This window comes from Petromyzon marinus, chromosome 46 (genome assembly GCF_048934315.1).
Source record: "Petromyzon marinus isolate PM22_M1 ecotype Great Lakes invasive population chromosome 46, UKy_Petmar_22M1.pri1.0, whole genome shotgun sequence".
Classification (NCBI taxonomy): domain Eukaryota; kingdom Metazoa; phylum Chordata; class Hyperoartia; order Petromyzontiformes; family Petromyzontidae; genus Petromyzon; species Petromyzon marinus.
In genome coordinates, this window is record NC_133712.1 from 13102189 (window position 1) to 13120825 (window position 18637).

The 18637-nt window shown below is 51.0% G+C and overlaps 1 protein-coding gene across 16 annotated transcripts in view; it reads right to left on the reverse strand.

Annotated features, from left to right (window-relative positions):
• The window catches only part of HUWE1 (HECT, UBA and WWE domain containing E3 ubiquitin protein ligase 1), a 93794-nt gene that overhangs the window by 35163 nt on the left and 39994 nt on the right, over nucleotides 1–18637 (reverse strand). For 11 of the 16 annotated variants that reach the window (XM_076074203.1, XM_076074200.1, XM_032971366.2 and 8 more), the window contains exons 24-44: nucleotides 17450–17626; nucleotides 16087–16332; nucleotides 14789–14922; nucleotides 13181–13311; nucleotides 12102–12320; nucleotides 11514–11727; nucleotides 10319–10441; nucleotides 9540–9816; nucleotides 8284–8931; nucleotides 7943–8059; nucleotides 7256–7351; nucleotides 6643–6764; nucleotides 6188–6335; nucleotides 5663–5815; nucleotides 4991–5112; nucleotides 3963–4044; nucleotides 3580–3756; nucleotides 2431–2644; nucleotides 1630–2009; nucleotides 658–853; nucleotides 277–456 (exon numbers count right to left, since the gene is read on the reverse strand). In XM_076074203.1, the coding sequence (XP_075930318.1) occupies nucleotides 277–456; nucleotides 658–853; nucleotides 1630–2009; nucleotides 2431–2644; nucleotides 3580–3756; nucleotides 3963–4044; nucleotides 4991–5112; nucleotides 5663–5815; nucleotides 6188–6335; nucleotides 6643–6764; nucleotides 7256–7351; nucleotides 7943–8059; nucleotides 8284–8931; nucleotides 9540–9816; nucleotides 10319–10441; nucleotides 11514–11727; nucleotides 12102–12320; nucleotides 13181–13311; nucleotides 14789–14922; nucleotides 16087–16332; nucleotides 17450–17626 (4156 nt within the window). The remainder of the gene's footprint in view (nucleotides 1–276; nucleotides 457–657; nucleotides 854–1629; nucleotides 2010–2430; nucleotides 2645–3579; nucleotides 3757–3962; nucleotides 4045–4990; nucleotides 5113–5662; nucleotides 5816–6187; nucleotides 6336–6642; nucleotides 6765–7255; nucleotides 7352–7942; nucleotides 8060–8283; nucleotides 8932–9539; nucleotides 9817–10318; nucleotides 10442–11513; nucleotides 11728–12101; nucleotides 12321–13180; nucleotides 13312–14788; nucleotides 14923–16086; nucleotides 16333–17449; nucleotides 17627–18637) is intronic. The other 5 variants (XM_076074204.1, XM_076074209.1, XM_076074208.1 and 2 more) reach the window with 2 other exon arrangements.

Here is an 18637-nt window from a genome sequence, read left to right on the forward strand (position 1 = left end):
AGAAGCAGATGGGTGCAAGAAAGCGGGGGGTTGTGATGGAGGGGCAACCCTTTGATCAATTAATAGCAACACAATTCCACGCTCCAGTTTTGGTAATAATGCATCATCTTTACGAGCGCTATCGTGACCGCCCCCCACACCCTATCATAAACGGATGGAAACAACTAATGCTTATTCTTAGTTGGAAAGTGTTATAAAAAAACGGTATTTAAAGTTGCAGGGGGGACAGGGGTTGGAGGTGAGCGAGAAGTGGTCGGTGTGTGGGAGGTAGGTTACCTAGCGGCTTACCGTCCTCGGAGGCGTGGTACTTGGCGAGCGCATTGAGCAGGTCGTGCACGACCTCGCGGATTGGCTCCGAGATCACGGGCTGCGCCGCCGGCTTCAGCGGCGTCGTCTTGAGCAGCTGCACGGCGTTGGGGCCCTTGATGCGCAGGTTCTCCGCGTCGTCGTCGGATGCTAGGCAAATGTAAACGGGGAAGAAAAAAAATAGGTGGGATGTGCTTTAATCGCACATTTCTTATTTTCTACATTTTTTAGACACTTAAACCAGCTCACTGCCAACACGGTCACTTTAATTTATCGCAGCTTGCACACGACGTGTCCGTCTTTGCTCACGAGAAGCCACCAGTTAAACCACCCCGCGGCCTATCGACCCACCTGTGCCGTTGCCCCGTGGCGCCGGCAGAGCCACCCTCATGCAGCTCTTGGCGACGTCAACAAAGATGTCTGGGTGGCGGCACGCGGCCGGGCCCAGCACGCGCAGGATGTAGTGCATCTCGCGCGTGCCCAGACTGCCCGACACCACGCCCGACGTTGTGCTGCCCGCGCCGCTCGTCACCGCAGAGCGCACCACCTACGCACGCGGGCGCAAGGAACCAACCGCAGGATTGTTGAACGGAAGGTGGCGGTGTCGTCAGGAATTTATGCTGTGTGGGTATCGCATAAGAGCTGTGAGTATGCGTGCGTGTCGTGTGCTACGTTTATGCCAAGTATGCCTACACCCCCGATTAGCTTGGTTGGCTATGTAGGGTGCGCGCAAGAAGTTCAACATACATGCCAGCAACGCCGTCAGAGAATACTTCAATGGAACACAGGCACTGTCAAAGTTGCGATACTAAAAAATAAAATCACAACCAAATCCATTTCCTACATTACAGAAGTCATATTTTTAAAAACTGCTCCTTGCCCATTACTATCCCCTGGCCACAGAGTGGGGGGAGGGGGGGAAGAGCAAATATATTAAAAGGGGGCAAAGCTGAAAAGGGCCACACTCACAGACCCAAATGACTCGTGGACAGCTCCTGCGCCAATACAAATCTCAGCTGCTTTTTCCTCCTTTAAGGTGATTAGCGTATTCTCTCGATTAGATGCAGAAGGCAAGATGCACCCCGAACCTTAGCCACTTGCTAATAAAGTTAAATAAATCTGCTGACACACACACCTAACCAATAATTAGATGTACCCCCCCCCACCAAAACTTTGGCTTAAAATACAAAAGAAAAAATGGTGTCATTCCTGAGACTAGGGTAACTTCATGTTCATCCTCTCTCATTATTGGGGGGGGGGGGGGGGGGGGGGGTCCATCGCCGCCCTTTCTCTACAAGAGAGGGACCCGGCCCACAGCCTCACCTTCTCCATGGTGTGGCGCAGCGTGCTGGGCTCCTCGATGATGTGCCTGAAGATGAGCGTTGCGAGCGGCAGGAAGCCGCTGAAGCGTGACGCCTGCGTCAGGCCGAGCAGCAGGCGGGGGCCTCGCAGCTCGGCAAAAAGCGCCGCCAGCCGGTGCTCGCGGGTCAGGCGGAGGCACACGCGCAAGGTGGCGTGCAGCGTGTACGGGTCGACGGGCACGCCGAGCATGCTCACGCATGCGCGCATCAGCACCGTCTTCTGCTCCTCCGAGAGGCCGCCGATCACCACGCCCTCCGGCGAGTCCTCGCGCTCCGAGTCGGACTTGTCCGAGGAGGAGTCGGCGCCGCGCTTCGACTGCGTCGTCACGTCGGCGCCGTCACCTGCCGCCGTTGGCGCGTCAAAGAAAAATACAGCCGCGTTTAGGTAAGGCGGCGGTGCAGTTTGGCGCCTTAAAAGTTTACAAGGCGAGATCCAGGGTTTCATTAGAAATATTTCCATACCATGCACACCGCATCCAGTATATCTCCCTCGTGATCGCTACAAGTCTCGTTCCACTAATTGCAGCCTACCAGTGACCAAGAAACTTAGCCCTGGTGAGAGCCTATTTAGATTGAAAGTCAACATCATTAACAATGCCTTTTATCTAAGTACTACGATCTCCTGGCCACCTCAGAGCTTCCCACCAAAAACACGTGGCATTCACACCGGTGTGGTCTACCACCCAAGGAGTAACCAGTTCCCACCCATGCTTTAAATTAATTTTTACGTCTCATTGGTGACAACAACCAAGGCCCTCCTTACCTTTGAGATCTGCATCCTTGATGTCAGGCTCCTTGCCCTCCTCCATGGCACGCTCAGGCTCCTGGCTTGTGGGCGTTGGGCAGGTGGAAGCGGTGACGGCAGTAGTGTTGGGCGTTGTGGAGGTGGCGAGCGGTATGGAGGGCAAAGTATCCCTCCGTGGCATACGCAACAGCGACAGCATCACCGGGCGACGGTTTCCCGTCTCCTCGTTAATCTGAAAAGCAAGTGCGAGGGTGGGACGGTGCCGTGTGGCTCAGTGGATTCAGTGGCCGTGGCGGATAGAGAAGCGGCAGTCGCCAGGGCAAACTTGTGTTTGAATTCTGGATTCATCCAGCTCTGATTAAACCAGCTTGATGGTTTTAGTATATGGTTAACAATGACAGCATGAAAATGACCATCAAGTTAATTGTGGATTTTCACTTCGTTTGGCTCAATTCCAACTGAGAATTAGAAATATTGGTTTAACCATCACATGCCAAAACATTTCTATATAACAGGATGTGTTGCTGACGCGATCTTAGAAGTAGTTTTGTGATAACCGTTTCCGTGGGCCATTATCCCACAAAGGGAGATGCACCGCTCACCGAGAGTTACCAACGGATTCATCAAGGTGCTGATAGCCAGCGGAATATAATTGGGGAAAAAACGGACCATAATTATTTTTTCAATACTTTGCCTTGTTCCAGCTCTAACCCCATCAACAAATGGAACATTCCAGGATGCATGTATGTTGGACTTCTTTCGCACTGTATGTAGCCAACCGTGCTAATCGGAGGATGGTAATGTGTCGGTGGCCTGTTTCACTTGGCCACTGTCAAAAGCGGATGGGTCTCTAAACCAAGCTAAACAATTTTTTTTATTTACCAGGTAAGGCCCAGTGAGCTTTTTAACTCTTTTTCAGAAGTGACCTGGCCATAAATGACAGCTCAACGAAGTGGCTTATCACGTGGAAATTTTAATCGCAGCCAAATACTCTAAACGCATGTTTCTAAATGTGGAGAGAAAACCCAGAGCACAGGGAGAGAAAGTCCACGCGACCGCGAGGAGAGAATATGCAAACTCCAAATAAACAGATGTGAGGGTCGGGATCGAACCAACGAACTCCTGCATACCAGGCGAGGTAGTTAACATCTCGCCACCACGTCTCACCTGCACCATGGTGTTAAACTGCACGGTGTAGCGGCGGCGCCCGGCCGTGAAGCGCACGCTGCTCTCGCCGGCACGCCACGCGCTGTCGATTGTGTTGTTGTTGCCACTGCTGTAACTGCACCAGCGGCCCGAGCGGTCGTCAAACCAGCGCCAGTTGTTGGAAGCCGGTTGAAGGTACTGCATGCGTGAGAGAGGTGGGGGAGTGGGAGGAGTGCCAGCGTTAATACGTGCACGCTAACAATACATTGTGGCAGCGGCCTTTGCCAAATGTCTAAAAAAATAATTAACAGTACTCGTCCCAACATTCCATAAAGCTGAGCAAGATTTGTCTGGGCATGTGTGCGCTGACGCCTCTGCTTCCTTGCGATGTGCACGACTCGTACCTTGTTCATCTGTGCCCGGCGTTTGGAGGCCACCGACATCTTCTCGTAGAAGTCGATGAGAAGCAGCACGGGCGTGATCCACCTGGAGGAGGAGGAACAGGACGACGGTGTCATCGGTTTCTTTGCCACAACCTCACGCAGCTGACAAGATTAATGTTCTCTTTACACGTAAAGACTATTGCAGAATGGACAGTACTTTAGTCAATCGACTGCTGGATGAAGACCTCCCCCCCCAAGCTATGTCAGTCATTGGGGGTTGTCTGACCAAAGTTCACCACACTAGTCAGCATTGTGGTTTGAAGGAAGGTGGGCCCAGGACAGGTTCAGACATCACTCGCCACCGATGCCGACAGTGGATGGCAATCATAATTAGGTGCCCTGGTTCTAATGGTAGTGCGCCAACCGCTGCGTCCAACATGAACACATCAATAAAATGTGCGTGTCGTACGAATATCCATGCACAGGTTTATTGCGAGGCTATGAGAAGATGGCTATCAGAGCAGCCTCCTTAAGACCATGTGACTGCTAGCGGGAGATGTCGCGAGCGAAGGCTGGAGGTGTATGTATGTAGAACTTCTTTCGCACCATACGTAGCAAACCGTGCTTATTGCAGGTGCGGGGGGGGAAGGGCAAACTAAACACAAAAAGCAGTTCTAAAGAAATGAGCTTTCAATGTACATCTAAAAGTGCTTAGCTCCAGTGGCTTCCTAATATCAGGAGAGCGTTCCAAACGGCCACAGAAACACATCTCAAAGTGCGCGATGCACTTTCAGATGTTGTTCGATGGCCAGACAAAAGCCGCTGCGAGGATGACCGAAGTTTGTGCGATGATTTATGCTCCTTGACATAATAAGCGAGGTATCTCGGTTCATTTGTGGCACGCACTTTGTGTGGAATGAGCGCGACCTTGCAACGTATTCGTTCGGCAACAGGAAGCCAATGCAGCTCGGCGAGCACTGGACGGACGCGGTCGGATCTGGCGGTACGAGCCGCGACAGGTGGATTGATTTTGCACGAACAAAGCTCACTTGGGTGTGCACATGTCGTCGCCGGCGACCTGCAGGCAGGGCTGCGCCACCTCCAGCAGCTTGATGAGCACGTCCAGGATGCCACTCGACTCCACCACGCACGCGCACGGCAGCTTGAGCTCCTGAGGGCAGGAGAGGGATAGCGGAGAGGACGAGCGTGTGCATGAGTTGGCGTCACTCAGTACTACCGCGAGCACCTCCAATTAGCACGGTTGGCTACGTACGGTGCAAAAGAAGCTCAACATACATAGATATCACAAGCAGAGTAACATTTTAATCCCACTGTTTCTGCAATCCCTCGCCCACCCCTCCATTCTATTCCAGTTTGGGTGAAGATAAATGAGGAATTCCGGATAAAGTTTAGGCAGCGAGGTCTGATTAGACCAGACCCAGACTGCTTTTGACTGGATGATGGATTACATGAGAATACCATTTTAGTCCTTCAGACCGTTGCTTCTACAACAATGTTAACGGACAGATTTTTTAATAACTTTTAATCTCGTGAAACAGGTCGCCATCTCCACGATGTTTCATTCTGAACAATTGCACCCCCCACGTCCGCTTGTCACTAATCTTGTATTCGACTGAATATCGTCCGCCGCCACTGGTGGCAACTCAACCCGGTGTGAAGTGAACGCAGACAGATCAATCTTTACCAAGCGCCAGCAGTACCTCAAAGAGCAGGGTGAGCAGAAGAATGCGAGTGGCCAGGTTGGAGGCCTGGGGCAGCGTGGCCATCTGGCTCGTCCACTCCGCCACCGTCTTGTTGTCGCTGATGGTGAGCGGCAGCGCCGCCTTGATGAGGACATTGGCAGCCTCCCACACCTGTGCACAAAGACAAAGATACCTCCCCTATAGCCTTAACAGACTCTTGGGGCAAGTGCTGTTCAGCGAGCACCTAGGAAGGCCGGCAAGGCACACGAGGATGTGGGTGGCCAGCACCACGCCCGGTCACCGTCTCCCCAGTGGCGATGTTTACACACCGCACCCGGTACTCATTTGAGGCCGAGTCGTCCTAGGGGAGGCCCAGGATCGGTTCAGATAATTGTCACTGAGTTGACAGCGCAGCGCATTAACCGCTACACGACTACTCACCCTGTGCACACACGTGCACACACACATACAAGTGGAATGGCAGACAAGCCGACGACGATGATGATAAATCTGAGCTGGCGGGGCAAAGTCCGCGGGGCCCACCTGCTCGACCACCTGCCGCAGCATGAGGTGGCGGAAGTCGGGGCCGTTGCGGCGGATGGCCGTCATGAGCAGGTCTCGCACGCTGTACACCGTGTCTGGAAGTTCATCCAGGAGGTGGAAGCATCCGGGCATCATCTCTTGAGTGAACCTGCGTACGCACGGGTGATATCGACGCAATGAGCAAAGCCAGGCAAGAGATGCCTCCTCCGCTGAGTGAAGTTGGGGAGGGGGGGGGGTGTACAAACACCTCACTCGTACGTTATGGGACCATAAAATGTACTGAACTGGAGAACCCATCAATGTCCCTCCTTACACCGTGTCAGCCATTGCGGATGAGTCTGACCATACTTCAGTGCGTATCGGGGAAAATGGGCGTGCAGGACTGGTTCAGAAACCACTCACCACCGATTGTGTGCAGGGAATCGAACTTAGATCGCACGGTTCGTAGCCCTTACCTCTGCAGGATGGCCGGGTCGAGCGGCTGCACGTCCAGAAGTCGCTCCAGCGCGCCGGCCTCCTCCTCTTCAGTCTTCTCACGTGCTTTCCGCTCCTCCTCCTCGCGCCGGCGCTCTGCCTCCTGTACAAAGGACGTACGATACGGACGAAGATGGGGGGAGGGGGGGGGAGAGGCGAGAATTTTTTTCCATACGTTAAGCACTGCAGTCATTGGTAACTTGGCTGAGACGAATCAACTCGCTACAAATGATGGCGTAGGGATTTTTTTATCAAGCCCTTTGTCAATCCACTGATGGATTAAGGCTTCCCCATGCAGTGTCGGTTAAAGGGGTTGGATGACCATACTTCGCCATGCTGGTCAGTGTGGGATGGCGAAGTGAGAGGGCACGGGCCCAAGTTCAGATATCAGACGCAGCCAATGGTCGCCGCTGCTAAGAATCGAACCTAGGTTCGGCGAGTTAATAACTCGCCATACTTCCGCGGTGCTGGCTCGGTGTGTCTGACACGGCATCAGCCCTCGGTTGGGGGGGGACCATGCGGCCACCTTGGCCCGCGTGGCTTCTGGCCGCCGATGACGCGTCGTCGTCTTCGTGGTGAGGGCGGCTGGCTCACCTCGGGAGACTCTGTGCTCTGGTCCATGGGGACATCCTGGCCCAGGGACATGGCGATGGCTCGCATCATCTGGTCCTCCTCGGACATGTGCATCTCCTGCACGAAGCAAAGCGAGCGTTAATGGAAGATTTTTGGTTTCGCCGTAAAAGACGTTATTCGTAATTATCGTTGGCAGCCAATGTAACCCGTAAGGACTTTTTTTGGTAAGTATGCAATATTTAAACTCTCAATTTCTTAAGTTAGTATCGACTCTGCACGTGTCTTAAAGAGATGCCATGTAGGAACGTGTTTAACTATCGCTAGCTTACTGGTTCGTGTTCAATCTACAGCCAGACAAAATGTCACATGCAACGATGTGATCGCCTCGCCTGGCTAGGCGAATACCTTTCGGCACTGGTGTGTTTCGTCAAGTTTGGGCAACCCTTCGATGAACTTGACCAGTTTTCTATAAAGCAAGTCCCTAACAGAAACACTACATGATAATAAAATGTAATTTATATTGGACCATCTTCTTTGAATGTTATTCTGAGCCTCCCTTTGCCGATTGCATTCACGTATTCAGCCTAAACATATTCCCACCTTAGTTGGAAAGCATTAATTAAAAGTAACTGTCAAGTCCACGGTCGTGCGGCGGCGGTGGTCACCAGACCACCCCCTGGGCCGGTTATCTCCGGTACCAGCACTCACCGATCCGCCGAGCAGAGGAGGGGGGTGAGTGAGCAGGTATTCCGTGGCCTGCTCCATAGTGGAGGTGTGCAGCAGGGCCTCGGTGGCATGCTCCCGCGAGAAGCCCATGTCCATCAACTGACAAAGACAAAGCACATATGCGCCATTAACGCCATCGTCATGGGGTGCCCTTCACTGGGTCAGCAAAAAATATGGATTTCCAAGGTGTGATTATGTAGCGATTAATTAACTGAAGCACGCACAATACAAGCATAAAAGTGTGTACGTGTGAGAATTTGGATTTGTACGCGTGGCGCGCGAATGCCACACGAGATTCCAGCGTTCGTGCCAGCACCGCACACCTGCTGCAGCTGCTGCTGATTCACGTCCGGCTGCCTGCGGTGCGTGACGGCGCTGCTAGCAGCTGCCACGACGCTCCCCGCCAGGACGGCAGCGCCGGCCGTCCCTGACACCGGCGCGCCGCCCGGGGAGCCGAGCACCGAGAATGCGGGGCTCGGCACACCGGCTGTCACGACCGGCGCCGCGCTACTTCCGGCGGCGCCGGCAACAGAGGCAACGGCGCCAGCCGCGGTCACCACCGCTGCGGTGCTGGGAACAACGCTACCAACAAGTCCGCCCTCTCCGGGCGCCACCGCTGCGATGCTGCCGCCGCCGCCACCACCTCCACTGGTGCCGGCGCTCGCCGAGCCGTCCTCCAGCACCACGAACGTGCTGGGGGCAGTGGCGGCGGTGGCAGCAGCGGTAGCGGCTGCGGCGCCGGCGGCAACAGCGACGGTGGCGGCTGTCGCGGTGGTTATGGCATTAGCCGCACTGGAGGTGTTGGCGTCATCCTCACGGGCACCCTCGCGCTCCTTGGCCAGGCGCTCGCGGATCACCGACTCGCCGCGCAGGATGTGGCACAGGATAGCGAGCATCGACTCAGCCATGCGTCCGCCGTACACCTTGAGTGGCTTGCGGTTCCACAGGTTCATGATGCTCTCGAAGGCAGCCTGCATGCACAATTCCAAGTTTGCATGAGTTACGATTTAAAGTTCTGATACAGTCGTCCACACTTGGGCAGATGTCTTGGAAGAGGTGACCTTCCGATCGACTATACGTGGGAGCAGCTTTGAATCAAAACGTTGCTTTCTGTAAAACTACTTTGAGTGGGGCATGTAACAGTGGACCACTATCTATATCCACTGGTCTCACACAAAAAAAGACCCTACCTCGTATAGCCTTAAGAGATTGGAGAAGCAAGTGCTTTAAAGTGAGCACCTATGAAGGCCGGCAAACGATGGGGTGGGTGACCAGCACCATGCACGGCCGCCTTTAGCTCCCTAGTGGCGACGCTTACACATCTCACCAGGTAATAGTTTGATGCTGAGTAGACCTAGGGGAGGCCCAGGACCGATTCAGATAATCGTCACTGGTGTTGCCCGTGAGCGGGAACCAAACTCTGATCGCAGGGTTCAGTGCAGCAACGCTAACCGTTCCTCTTACTGCTCCCTACCTCTCCTACACAAAGACCCCCCCGGATAGCTTTAACAGACTGTTGGGGAAAGTGCTGTTAGCGAGCACCTCATACACACACACACCAACAAACAGGGGCCCCCACCTTCTGCGTGAGAATCAGGAAGCGCACGGGGCTAAATGCCGACGCCGCGGCATTGGCGGCGGCACTGGCGGCGCTGGCGGCACTGGCGGGCGTGCCGGGCGCAGGCTTGGCGGGCAGCGTGTGCGGCGACTCCAACACAGTCGTGGGGTTCACCATCTTCTCAACCAGCATGAGCCACGCATCCAGGAACTCGCCGGTTCCGTCCGGCAGGTCAGCCGCCTCCAGGCCCTCGGTCACTGCCACTTTGCCGCCCATCGACAGGGCCCACTTGAACGTACTGCAGACGCAAACACAGAGATCCTCGCCTTAACGAGAATGCTGGGCAAGTGCGCTTCGCGAGCAACTATTAAGGCCAGAACGGCACACCTGTGGAAGGGTCGGTGTGGCGAGCATCCACGCCAGGTCACAAAAATTATTTCATAGCATTTGCTGCACCATGTAACACATTAAAACACGCTTAACTGCACCATCGTTGGACCAACGGTTACGGGGTGCGGTGACAGTAATTTTTGGCTCAACAGAGAAGGAAGACCCCAAAAGGAATACATATATATTTCCCAATATCATTTTATTGAACTGATGAAACACTGAAAACATTCATGGCTATATCATGAACCTTTGCAGGTGGCAGAGGGCCCGATTAGAAGAATAATAAAATGTATACAATTGGCAAACAAGGCCATCATTAAATAATTATAGGACAGCTCAGCTCTAAATTTTTTGTTGTTGTAAAGACCAGAGCAGAAAGAGAGGCGGATGAGTGGGACAGGGGTACTCACTCAAAGAGAGCGTCATGGCCTCCGGATGTGAGGAATTTCTGCAGCATGAGGTGGTACGGGTACTTGCGCTCCTCAAACAGCATGGGCGACGTGAAGCCCACCGCGCAGATGAAGAACGTCAGCCTGGGCGGGGCAACGATGAGGGGTTAAAGCAGACACGACCAGGATGGCTCTGCACATTGTGAAGTATAAAATATAACCTAAATTCCACGGCGTACACCTTATGTCGATCCACCGACCGCTGGATGAGGGCCTAGACATGCCACGAGGGTCATGGGGGTTATCTGAACATAATTAACCACCCTGGTTAGTGCGGGTTTGTGAATGCGGCTCGCATACACGTGGAACACAATTAGTCTTCTGTGGCTGCCCTACACGTGGAAGAACACAATTAGTCTTCTGTGGCTGCCCTATGCTACCCACAACTTTAACCTGCAGCCAATAACAGCCTCTACATATACATGGGGGTCATCGATCCAAGCACTATCCAGGCATAATCACACTTAGCGCATTATGGGTGGTTAGACAACAGGCGCACCTACCGCCCAATCGCATCGCAAAAAAAAGTGACGCCAACACAGCTGATACAGTTTAACACGTAGGCTTTCGCGACCAATATTATTCATAATAAAGGTTTTTGGTATTCTTAGCTCTTTCGGTAAAGTCACGTTGAAGGGAAACAATAAAATAATAAAATATATATAACAATAAAAATTCTCACGACGTTTCGACCATAACACAAACGGACGACCGTGACTTTACCGAAAGAGCTAAGAATATGAATTACTGCAGTCACGAAAGCTTTAAATCAAACGGTTTTTGGGTTAGATCGAGTTATTTCTAAATGTGTCGTAACCCTCCACCACCCGACACGGCCAATCAGCAAACAAGTGTCACGTTGACAAAAGTCAAATAGTTCACTACTTTAGCCCACCAGTGTGTTGAAGAGTGAATCCACAACATTTACAGTTTGAGTACGACGTTTCGCTGGTAATTACATACAGCATCATCTGGCGAATTGCCCAATTCATCGATTAAGTTAATCGATGTCTCTGGCCCCTTAAAAATTGTGGATGGCCCCACGATCTCTCTCCCCCTTCCTCCCCCGAAGGCAGGAAAAACCACCTAACACAAGCCAAACCGCGGCGAGACGGGCGGCTGGTGCCCCCACGCGAGGGTGGCGAGCGGAACGCACCTGAAGCGCGGCGTCGGCGTGTACGGGGGCGGCGACCACGACAGGCCCTTGGCGAGGAGCTTGGTGAGCGCCGTGGCGGTGGCGCGGGCCGCCGGAGACGGCACTGTGGCGCTCGTGGCCGGGTGGTGGCTGCGCCGTCTCACCGGCGAGCCCACGCACAGCTTCACCAGCAGCCCGAACAACTCTGCTAGCGCGCGGCCCAGTTTGGACGACGCTTTGGTGGGGAAAAAAAAAAATCACAATCACATCTCGATGGCGATAATAAATGATGAAGATCGTGGATACTCATGGGTTCTGTAAAGCTTACCAAAAGTACGTTTGTCCTTGAAGTGTTTAACAATAATAACAGCAGCACTTTGGCCAGGCACGCATTTAGCAGTACGTCCGTAGCTCGTGATTAGACAATGGGGATTGGAGGGGCCCAGATGTCAAAAGCAGGTTCTTTTAGTCCTTGATTGGGTCTCAATACTTTCGGGCAACCCTTTAACTAATTTGTTCAATCAGACAAGTCCTTAACAATAGAACCTTATACTAAAGTCTGGTTCACATTGTCTGCTCTGGTTTATATCGGTTGCCAGGTAAACTCACCGGACAGCAAGGGCTTGATCTGCTTGATGCGAGCGGCCATTGCTGGGGAGATCTTGGATTTGCCGGCCTTGCCGTCGTTCACGGCACTGGCGCAGCCCGCCACACCCACCTCCTCCGTCTCCATGGGGGAGCTGGGATCGCCCTCGAGGGTCAGAGGCAACACCGAGCCCTCCAAGAGGCCACGTGCCGTCGACTCCATCCCCACTAGCGCCTCTGCTTCTGTGCAGGGAAAAGAAGATGTTAAAACCCCCTTTTCCCACTTGCGCATTCGAGCCGAACTGGCGTGGGGCCTCCCATGGCACTGGTAGTTTTCCACTGGCTGATTGTGTCGAGCCGTGCTGGTACCAAACCGTGACACGTTGTGGTCTTACGAGATGTGTAAATTCTGGCTCGGGGACAAACATGGATGGGAGGGCGGCACTAATGACACATTCATTGCAAGTGATCTTCAAAAGTACAGCTCAAAAATGGTGTCAAAATCACTCTAAAACAATGCATAAGCCAATGGGTCGATACATGCATTAAACAATGAATACACCATCAGAATCCCATATTCAATGCGAGTCAGTTTATCCGAGAATAACTGACACGGTATTTTGAGAATTTGCTGATTACCAAGACATGTGGACCGATTTTAACTCACAATTACACACACCTTTAAAAGGTATAAAACATACACCCACAATTGTGTAAGTTCGATTAAATGTGATCTTGGCTAACAGCAACTTTTAATCCGGGATGTTATTCCATAATTGGCAGGTGCAACGATGACATCAGACTGAAGTGATATAATTCATTAAACAAAACTACCCTCCCCGCCCCCCCCCAAAACATCCATCGTAAACACTACATTGTAAAAGAAAACGATGCCAGAACGAGCTAACATTTCTCCACAATTTACTGGCGCACTTTGGCCTCCTTTTGTTTTTTTCCGTTTTCCCCGCCGCGCGCTATCACCACAATGATGTTGCCGCCGTTGTTGGGCTTAATTGAGGACGCCGAAAATAACACCGCACGAAGCCGGTTGTGAAAACGGAGCGCTATTCTGGGTTTCCCGAGGCGGACGAGGCGAGACCGACCGTTCCTCGGCTTGGGAGCCCCGGGAACGGCACCCGAGGGGGTGGGGGCTGCACTTGCTGCCTTCCCCCCTTCCTCCTTGGGCAGAAGCTTGAGCATGTCGGCTTGGCCAAACTCACAGCCTGGGGGCAGGCTGTCACCACAAAGACAAACATCAACCCCGTGTAGAATTAGCACAGGTTGGGGGCAAGGTGTTGCGAGCGAGTAGTACCTATGTATACCGGCACGACACACGATGTGGGGGTGGGTGGACAGCACCACGCCCGGTCACCTTTGTCTACCTAGTGGCGATGTTTACACATCGCACCAGGTACTTATTTCTGGTCAGGCCGACCTTAGGCAGGCCCAAGATGGGTTTAGATAATCGTCAATGGTGTATAATCTGGTCGTAGCGCAAGCATGCTAACCACTGCGCTGCCACTCCTCACAAAACACAGACGCGTACATACAAACTCACATACACAGATTCACATTGCACGTACAACACACGGCAAGGGAGTAAAAAATACATATGCGAACACATGTACATGGAGACACATCCAAGCATGCATGGATATGCAAAGGGACATGCATTCACAGGCACAAAAATAAGTGCATATATGAACACACACATGCACATATATACAAAGACACATATGTAAGAGTGGAAACTAATGATGAGGAAAGCACAATCGGAATACAATTATACAGAAAAATGCACAAAAAAAATTGAGCAGCTCTTTAAGAGAATTAAATACACAGCTGCCTTTTCCTGCCATGTTTAATTAACTTAAACGTGTATAAAAATATCTGTTGCAAAGTTAGTACCTGGAAACGGTACTGTGCAAACGAACATGTAAAAAAAGTGTAAACATTTCATCCCACTGCACCAACCCTAAATAAACGGTACAAGCAGGAGGTTGTTACTTGACACGCAAGCACAAGCCTCCTCCATCTCCTTCCCCCCTCGGGGTTTAAAGTTACAACATTCGATCAACAAAACCAGTCAGACACTGCAGGCATAAAATATTCAACAACCAGCCACAACGGTGCACAAACCATGCCTTTGCTGGTGAACAGGGCAACAGTGTCGCAGTGTGGGCAGAAAGAAATGGTGCTTGAGCCGGGGGTCATTTGATGTCACCATCTAACGATCAACTCCTGCCACGTGTGCTTCAATAGAACTATAGTGAGTCACGATTCCAATGGAATTCAAGCTTCCGATTCTTGACTTGTTTGCACAATCGAGCACCATTAGCATAACTGTACCATTAGCATCTCAACACATATATACGTTTTACAAACACGCGAGATTCAAGGGATGCGTCCAAAAAGTTTGAGACAAAAGTGTTGATAATGCGCCGATGCGAGGTGGCCGGGTAAGAGACTAGGTTCAAATCTGGTAAGAACCACCCCATGGTTGCTCCAAGCACTCACTTGAGAACGACTGCTGATAGCAATAGATAGCACTGCTTTGTGTTCAGCTTATTGGCCTTACCCCGCACATCCGATTAGCACAGTTGGCTACGTACGGCGCAAAAGAAGTTCAACGTACACATGTACAATGTAATCATAATTATCAGTGGAGAGTCGGCATGGGTGTGGTGGCTGTGAGAGTGCGCGCAGGGCACCTGTTTGGCGTGCAGAGCGACAGGAGGACAGTGCTCTCCCACACAAGCGAGCAGTAGAGCTGGCTCAGTTTGCTGAGCACGCTCAGCCCCAGCTGGGAGCCCCACTGGTTCACAGAGATCGAGCGGATGTCACTCTGCAGGAAAGGAGAAAAGAAGGAACCAGAAGTGTTTTTTTGTTGTTGCTATTTTCCCCAAATAACTAATTTCTGAGTAATTTATCAGACTTGGCAAGCGCCGGCACACATGGCCTACTCTTTTTAGCGAATGTCACGGTATTTTTAACGTCCACTGTGAAGCAGTCGCCACGTAGGTGTGGTTAATAAACTATGGATTTATTTTTTACCCGGTGAGGTCCACTGAGCTATATAGCTCTTTTTAAAAAGCGACCTGGATATCACAAATTATAGCTCAACGAAGTGGCTTATCATGTGGACATTTAAAGCAGCCAAAAACTCTGAACGCATGTTTCTAAATGTGGAGAGAAAAACTGGAGAAAAATCTACGTGACCACGGGGAGAGACACTGCAAACTCCAAATATACAACAGGCAGGCGTCAGGGTCGGGATGGAACCCACGACCTCCTGCATATCAGGCGAGGTAGTTACCATCTCGCTACCTTGGCGCCCAAGTATTAACCAGGAAAGCTGCGAAGCTAAAACCACGAATCCTCTGCAACAAGCGGCAAACGCGCTATCATTACACCAATACAATTACACAAACACCATAATCATACCAAGGGCATTACTATCGCCCAGGTGGCTCAGCGGAAGAGCGAGTGGCTCGTAATCACGAGGTTTCAAGTTCAAATCCTGGTAGGAGTTGGTTGATTGGATCCATCATCCCTGCAGTCAATAACAAAGGTACCACTTTGCGGGGAAGCTAACAGTTGTTTTGCCTATGGAGAGATTCGCGCTTGCCACAGGTATGTGGAATTTCCACCACTTCCTTACCGCTGTAAACTAGAAAAAAGCGCTGCCTCAATGCTCACTGATTAACAAATCACTGATTTTACTGTTATCACCAAATTCCCCGTATTTCTTTAACAGACTGTTGGGGCAAGTGCTGTTAAGCGAGTATATATCAAGGCCAGGCACACGAGGGTGAATGAAACAACAGGCAAACCCTCCAAGCTAAGTCGACCTAAGGGTGGCCCATGACCGGCTCAGATAATCATCACTGGTGATGGCCGTGAGAGGGAATTTAACTTGGGTCACCGGGTTCATAGCTCGGCGCGCGTTAATCGCTACACTACCGCTCCCCACTGTTATCACCACCACCAACCAGAGGCGAGCACTCACCTGTCCAACACGGCAGGTGTGCACGAACACCATGATGTAGGCGTGCGCGGCGGTGAGAGCGTGCAGCAGTGGCGTCGCCTGCGCCGACAGCGTGGCGTCGCTCACAGAGCCGGCGCCCGCCAGCTCGCGCAGCAGCACGGAGCCGCCCGGCGCCTCGATGGGCCGGTGCAGCGCATCCAGGCCATCCAAGACGCCGTTGAGCTGCAGGAGGCCCTCGCGAAGAACCTTGGGCTCGTGCGATAGCGTCTGGCGGCGGGCGTGGGGGGGCGCCAGTAAGACACATGGGCGACAATAAAAAATAAAATTTGGATTTATAAAATAACAGTTATAAATGGGGGTCGAGTGTGGGTACTCCCACAATCATACACAAGATGTCTTGGTGAGAGTGGAAGAGTAGGGGGTAACCACTGCACCACCTCTCAACCACTTTGGATATATGTAGGATCTAAAAGCAACTATAAAGAAATGGAGTGCATCACGTGAATTACAGGGTGGTGTTAATGTTTTTTCTACTCTTTCCAAGGGTTTATGCATTGGCTCCATCCGACCATCCATAATTCTCGTGAAGATGATCCAATACGAATGAAACAACAGGACACAGGAATGCCGCTATTAAGAACATACCCTTTTTTGCACACCGGCCACATTGCTTTGGCTTGCGACTCCAAAAGTGAGATTCACCAAAGCAAAAATAGGATTGCAAATGCATATTGCCACGAGAGCTATCAGATTCCATGCTGCTCATTAAATACTTACGAAGACAAAAGCATGTTGGAGAGTGTCACAAACCATCTGGATGCATCATATTTGAAAGACAGATACGAGACGTTTGAAAGAGATATTTTCCATTCATTTCCATTCTTGATTTGTACAAAATCTAGATTCATCGGATTTTCCTAATCTGTGGAACTTCCCAGTGGAGACAACAACCACGCTCACGAACAATGTGGTGCTGCGGTGGCGAGATGTTAACTACCTCGCCTGGTATACAGGTGAGTTTGCATGGTTTGAGTTTTCATCGTTCTCCACGTTTAGAATCAACATGCATTGAGTATTTGGCTGCTATGAATTTCCACATAAGCCACTTTGTTGAGCTATCATTTGTGACCAAGTCTATTCTGAAAAAGAGCCATATAACTCAGTGGGCCTTACCTGCAAAAAAAATGTAGTGAGTGGCATTTAGTTTTGTTGTCCTTCCCCCGCACCTCCGATTACCACGGTTGACTACGTACGGTGCGAAAAAGTTCAACATACATACGTACATACTGTTTGGCGTCCAGCAAGCCCACCCGCCACGACATCACAAACCCTTGGTGACAATCTCCCACCGCTGAGCATTGCTCAGAGCTGTCAGCCCGCTCACCAGGATGGACTTGCAGACACCGGCGACTGCCTGACAGGCGGCGGATGACGGGAAGTCGATGGGGAGGTTGGGCAGGCCCAGGATGGCCATAAGAGGCACCAGGCCCTTCTGGGTTACGAACTCCTGGCAGTGATCGTCCGTTGTGTTGTTGCTCAAGATCGACTCCACGAACTTCATCTGAATACATTTAAGCAGGATAACGGTTAGATTCTCACCTGTAAATAATCAAATTCATAAAGAATGAAATGGAATTGCCACATTTGGTATTAAGCGGCCTTATATTTTGAAAAATGGAAGGAACCAGAAAGAGATAAAAGCCCTAACAGAGTATGGTTAGATGACATGAGAGATTGGTGCCAGAAAGATGTGCACTATTTGAGCATATTATCACAAGACTGAGGATAGTGGAAACAAATGACAAAATGTGCAGTGGACACCTATGCGCTATGATGATAGCCCATAAATGATAATAAAAATAATGGTGGGGAGGGGCGGACAGCGGTGCACGTGGCTTCTTGAGTTGGACTCCCAATCAGGGCTGACATCAGTGGGTGAGTAATATCTGAACTAAGTACACAGGCCCACAGCTGGGGATTAAAAATGGAAGTCCAATGAAAATGAATTCAAGTCATTCTGTGACCTTGCCTTCTGAGGATGTTCTCTAACACAGGACGATGCACTGATAGCTGCGAGAGTTCCAAATGCGAATGTATTTATCTCACAAAACGATGCTGGAATATATCGCAAAAAGGCCAATAATGATAGCATACCACTTTTTATAAGTTATGACACAATTAACTTGTCTTGATCTTCTTGGTTCTTTCGGTAAAGTCACGTAGAATGGAAATAAAATAATAAAAATATGTAATTTTTTGTTTTAGAATGGAAATAAAATAATAAAAATGTAATTTTTTGTTTTATTTTTATTATTTTATTTCCATTCTACGTGACTTTACCGAAAGAACCAAGAAGATGAATCCCTGCAGTCACGAAAGCTTTAAATCGAAAAGTCACTTGTATTGGCTATGAAGATATATGGCTAGAGTTCTGCAAGGTCACTTTGTACCAAATTGTACCTTGGCCCATGGACTAATGAATGGGGGCTTAGTGTTACATAGGTGTCTTGTCAGGTGGTGTCAGATGCCTCGAGTACTGCAGAACATGGTCTCTACAGCACTGGATGGGTCG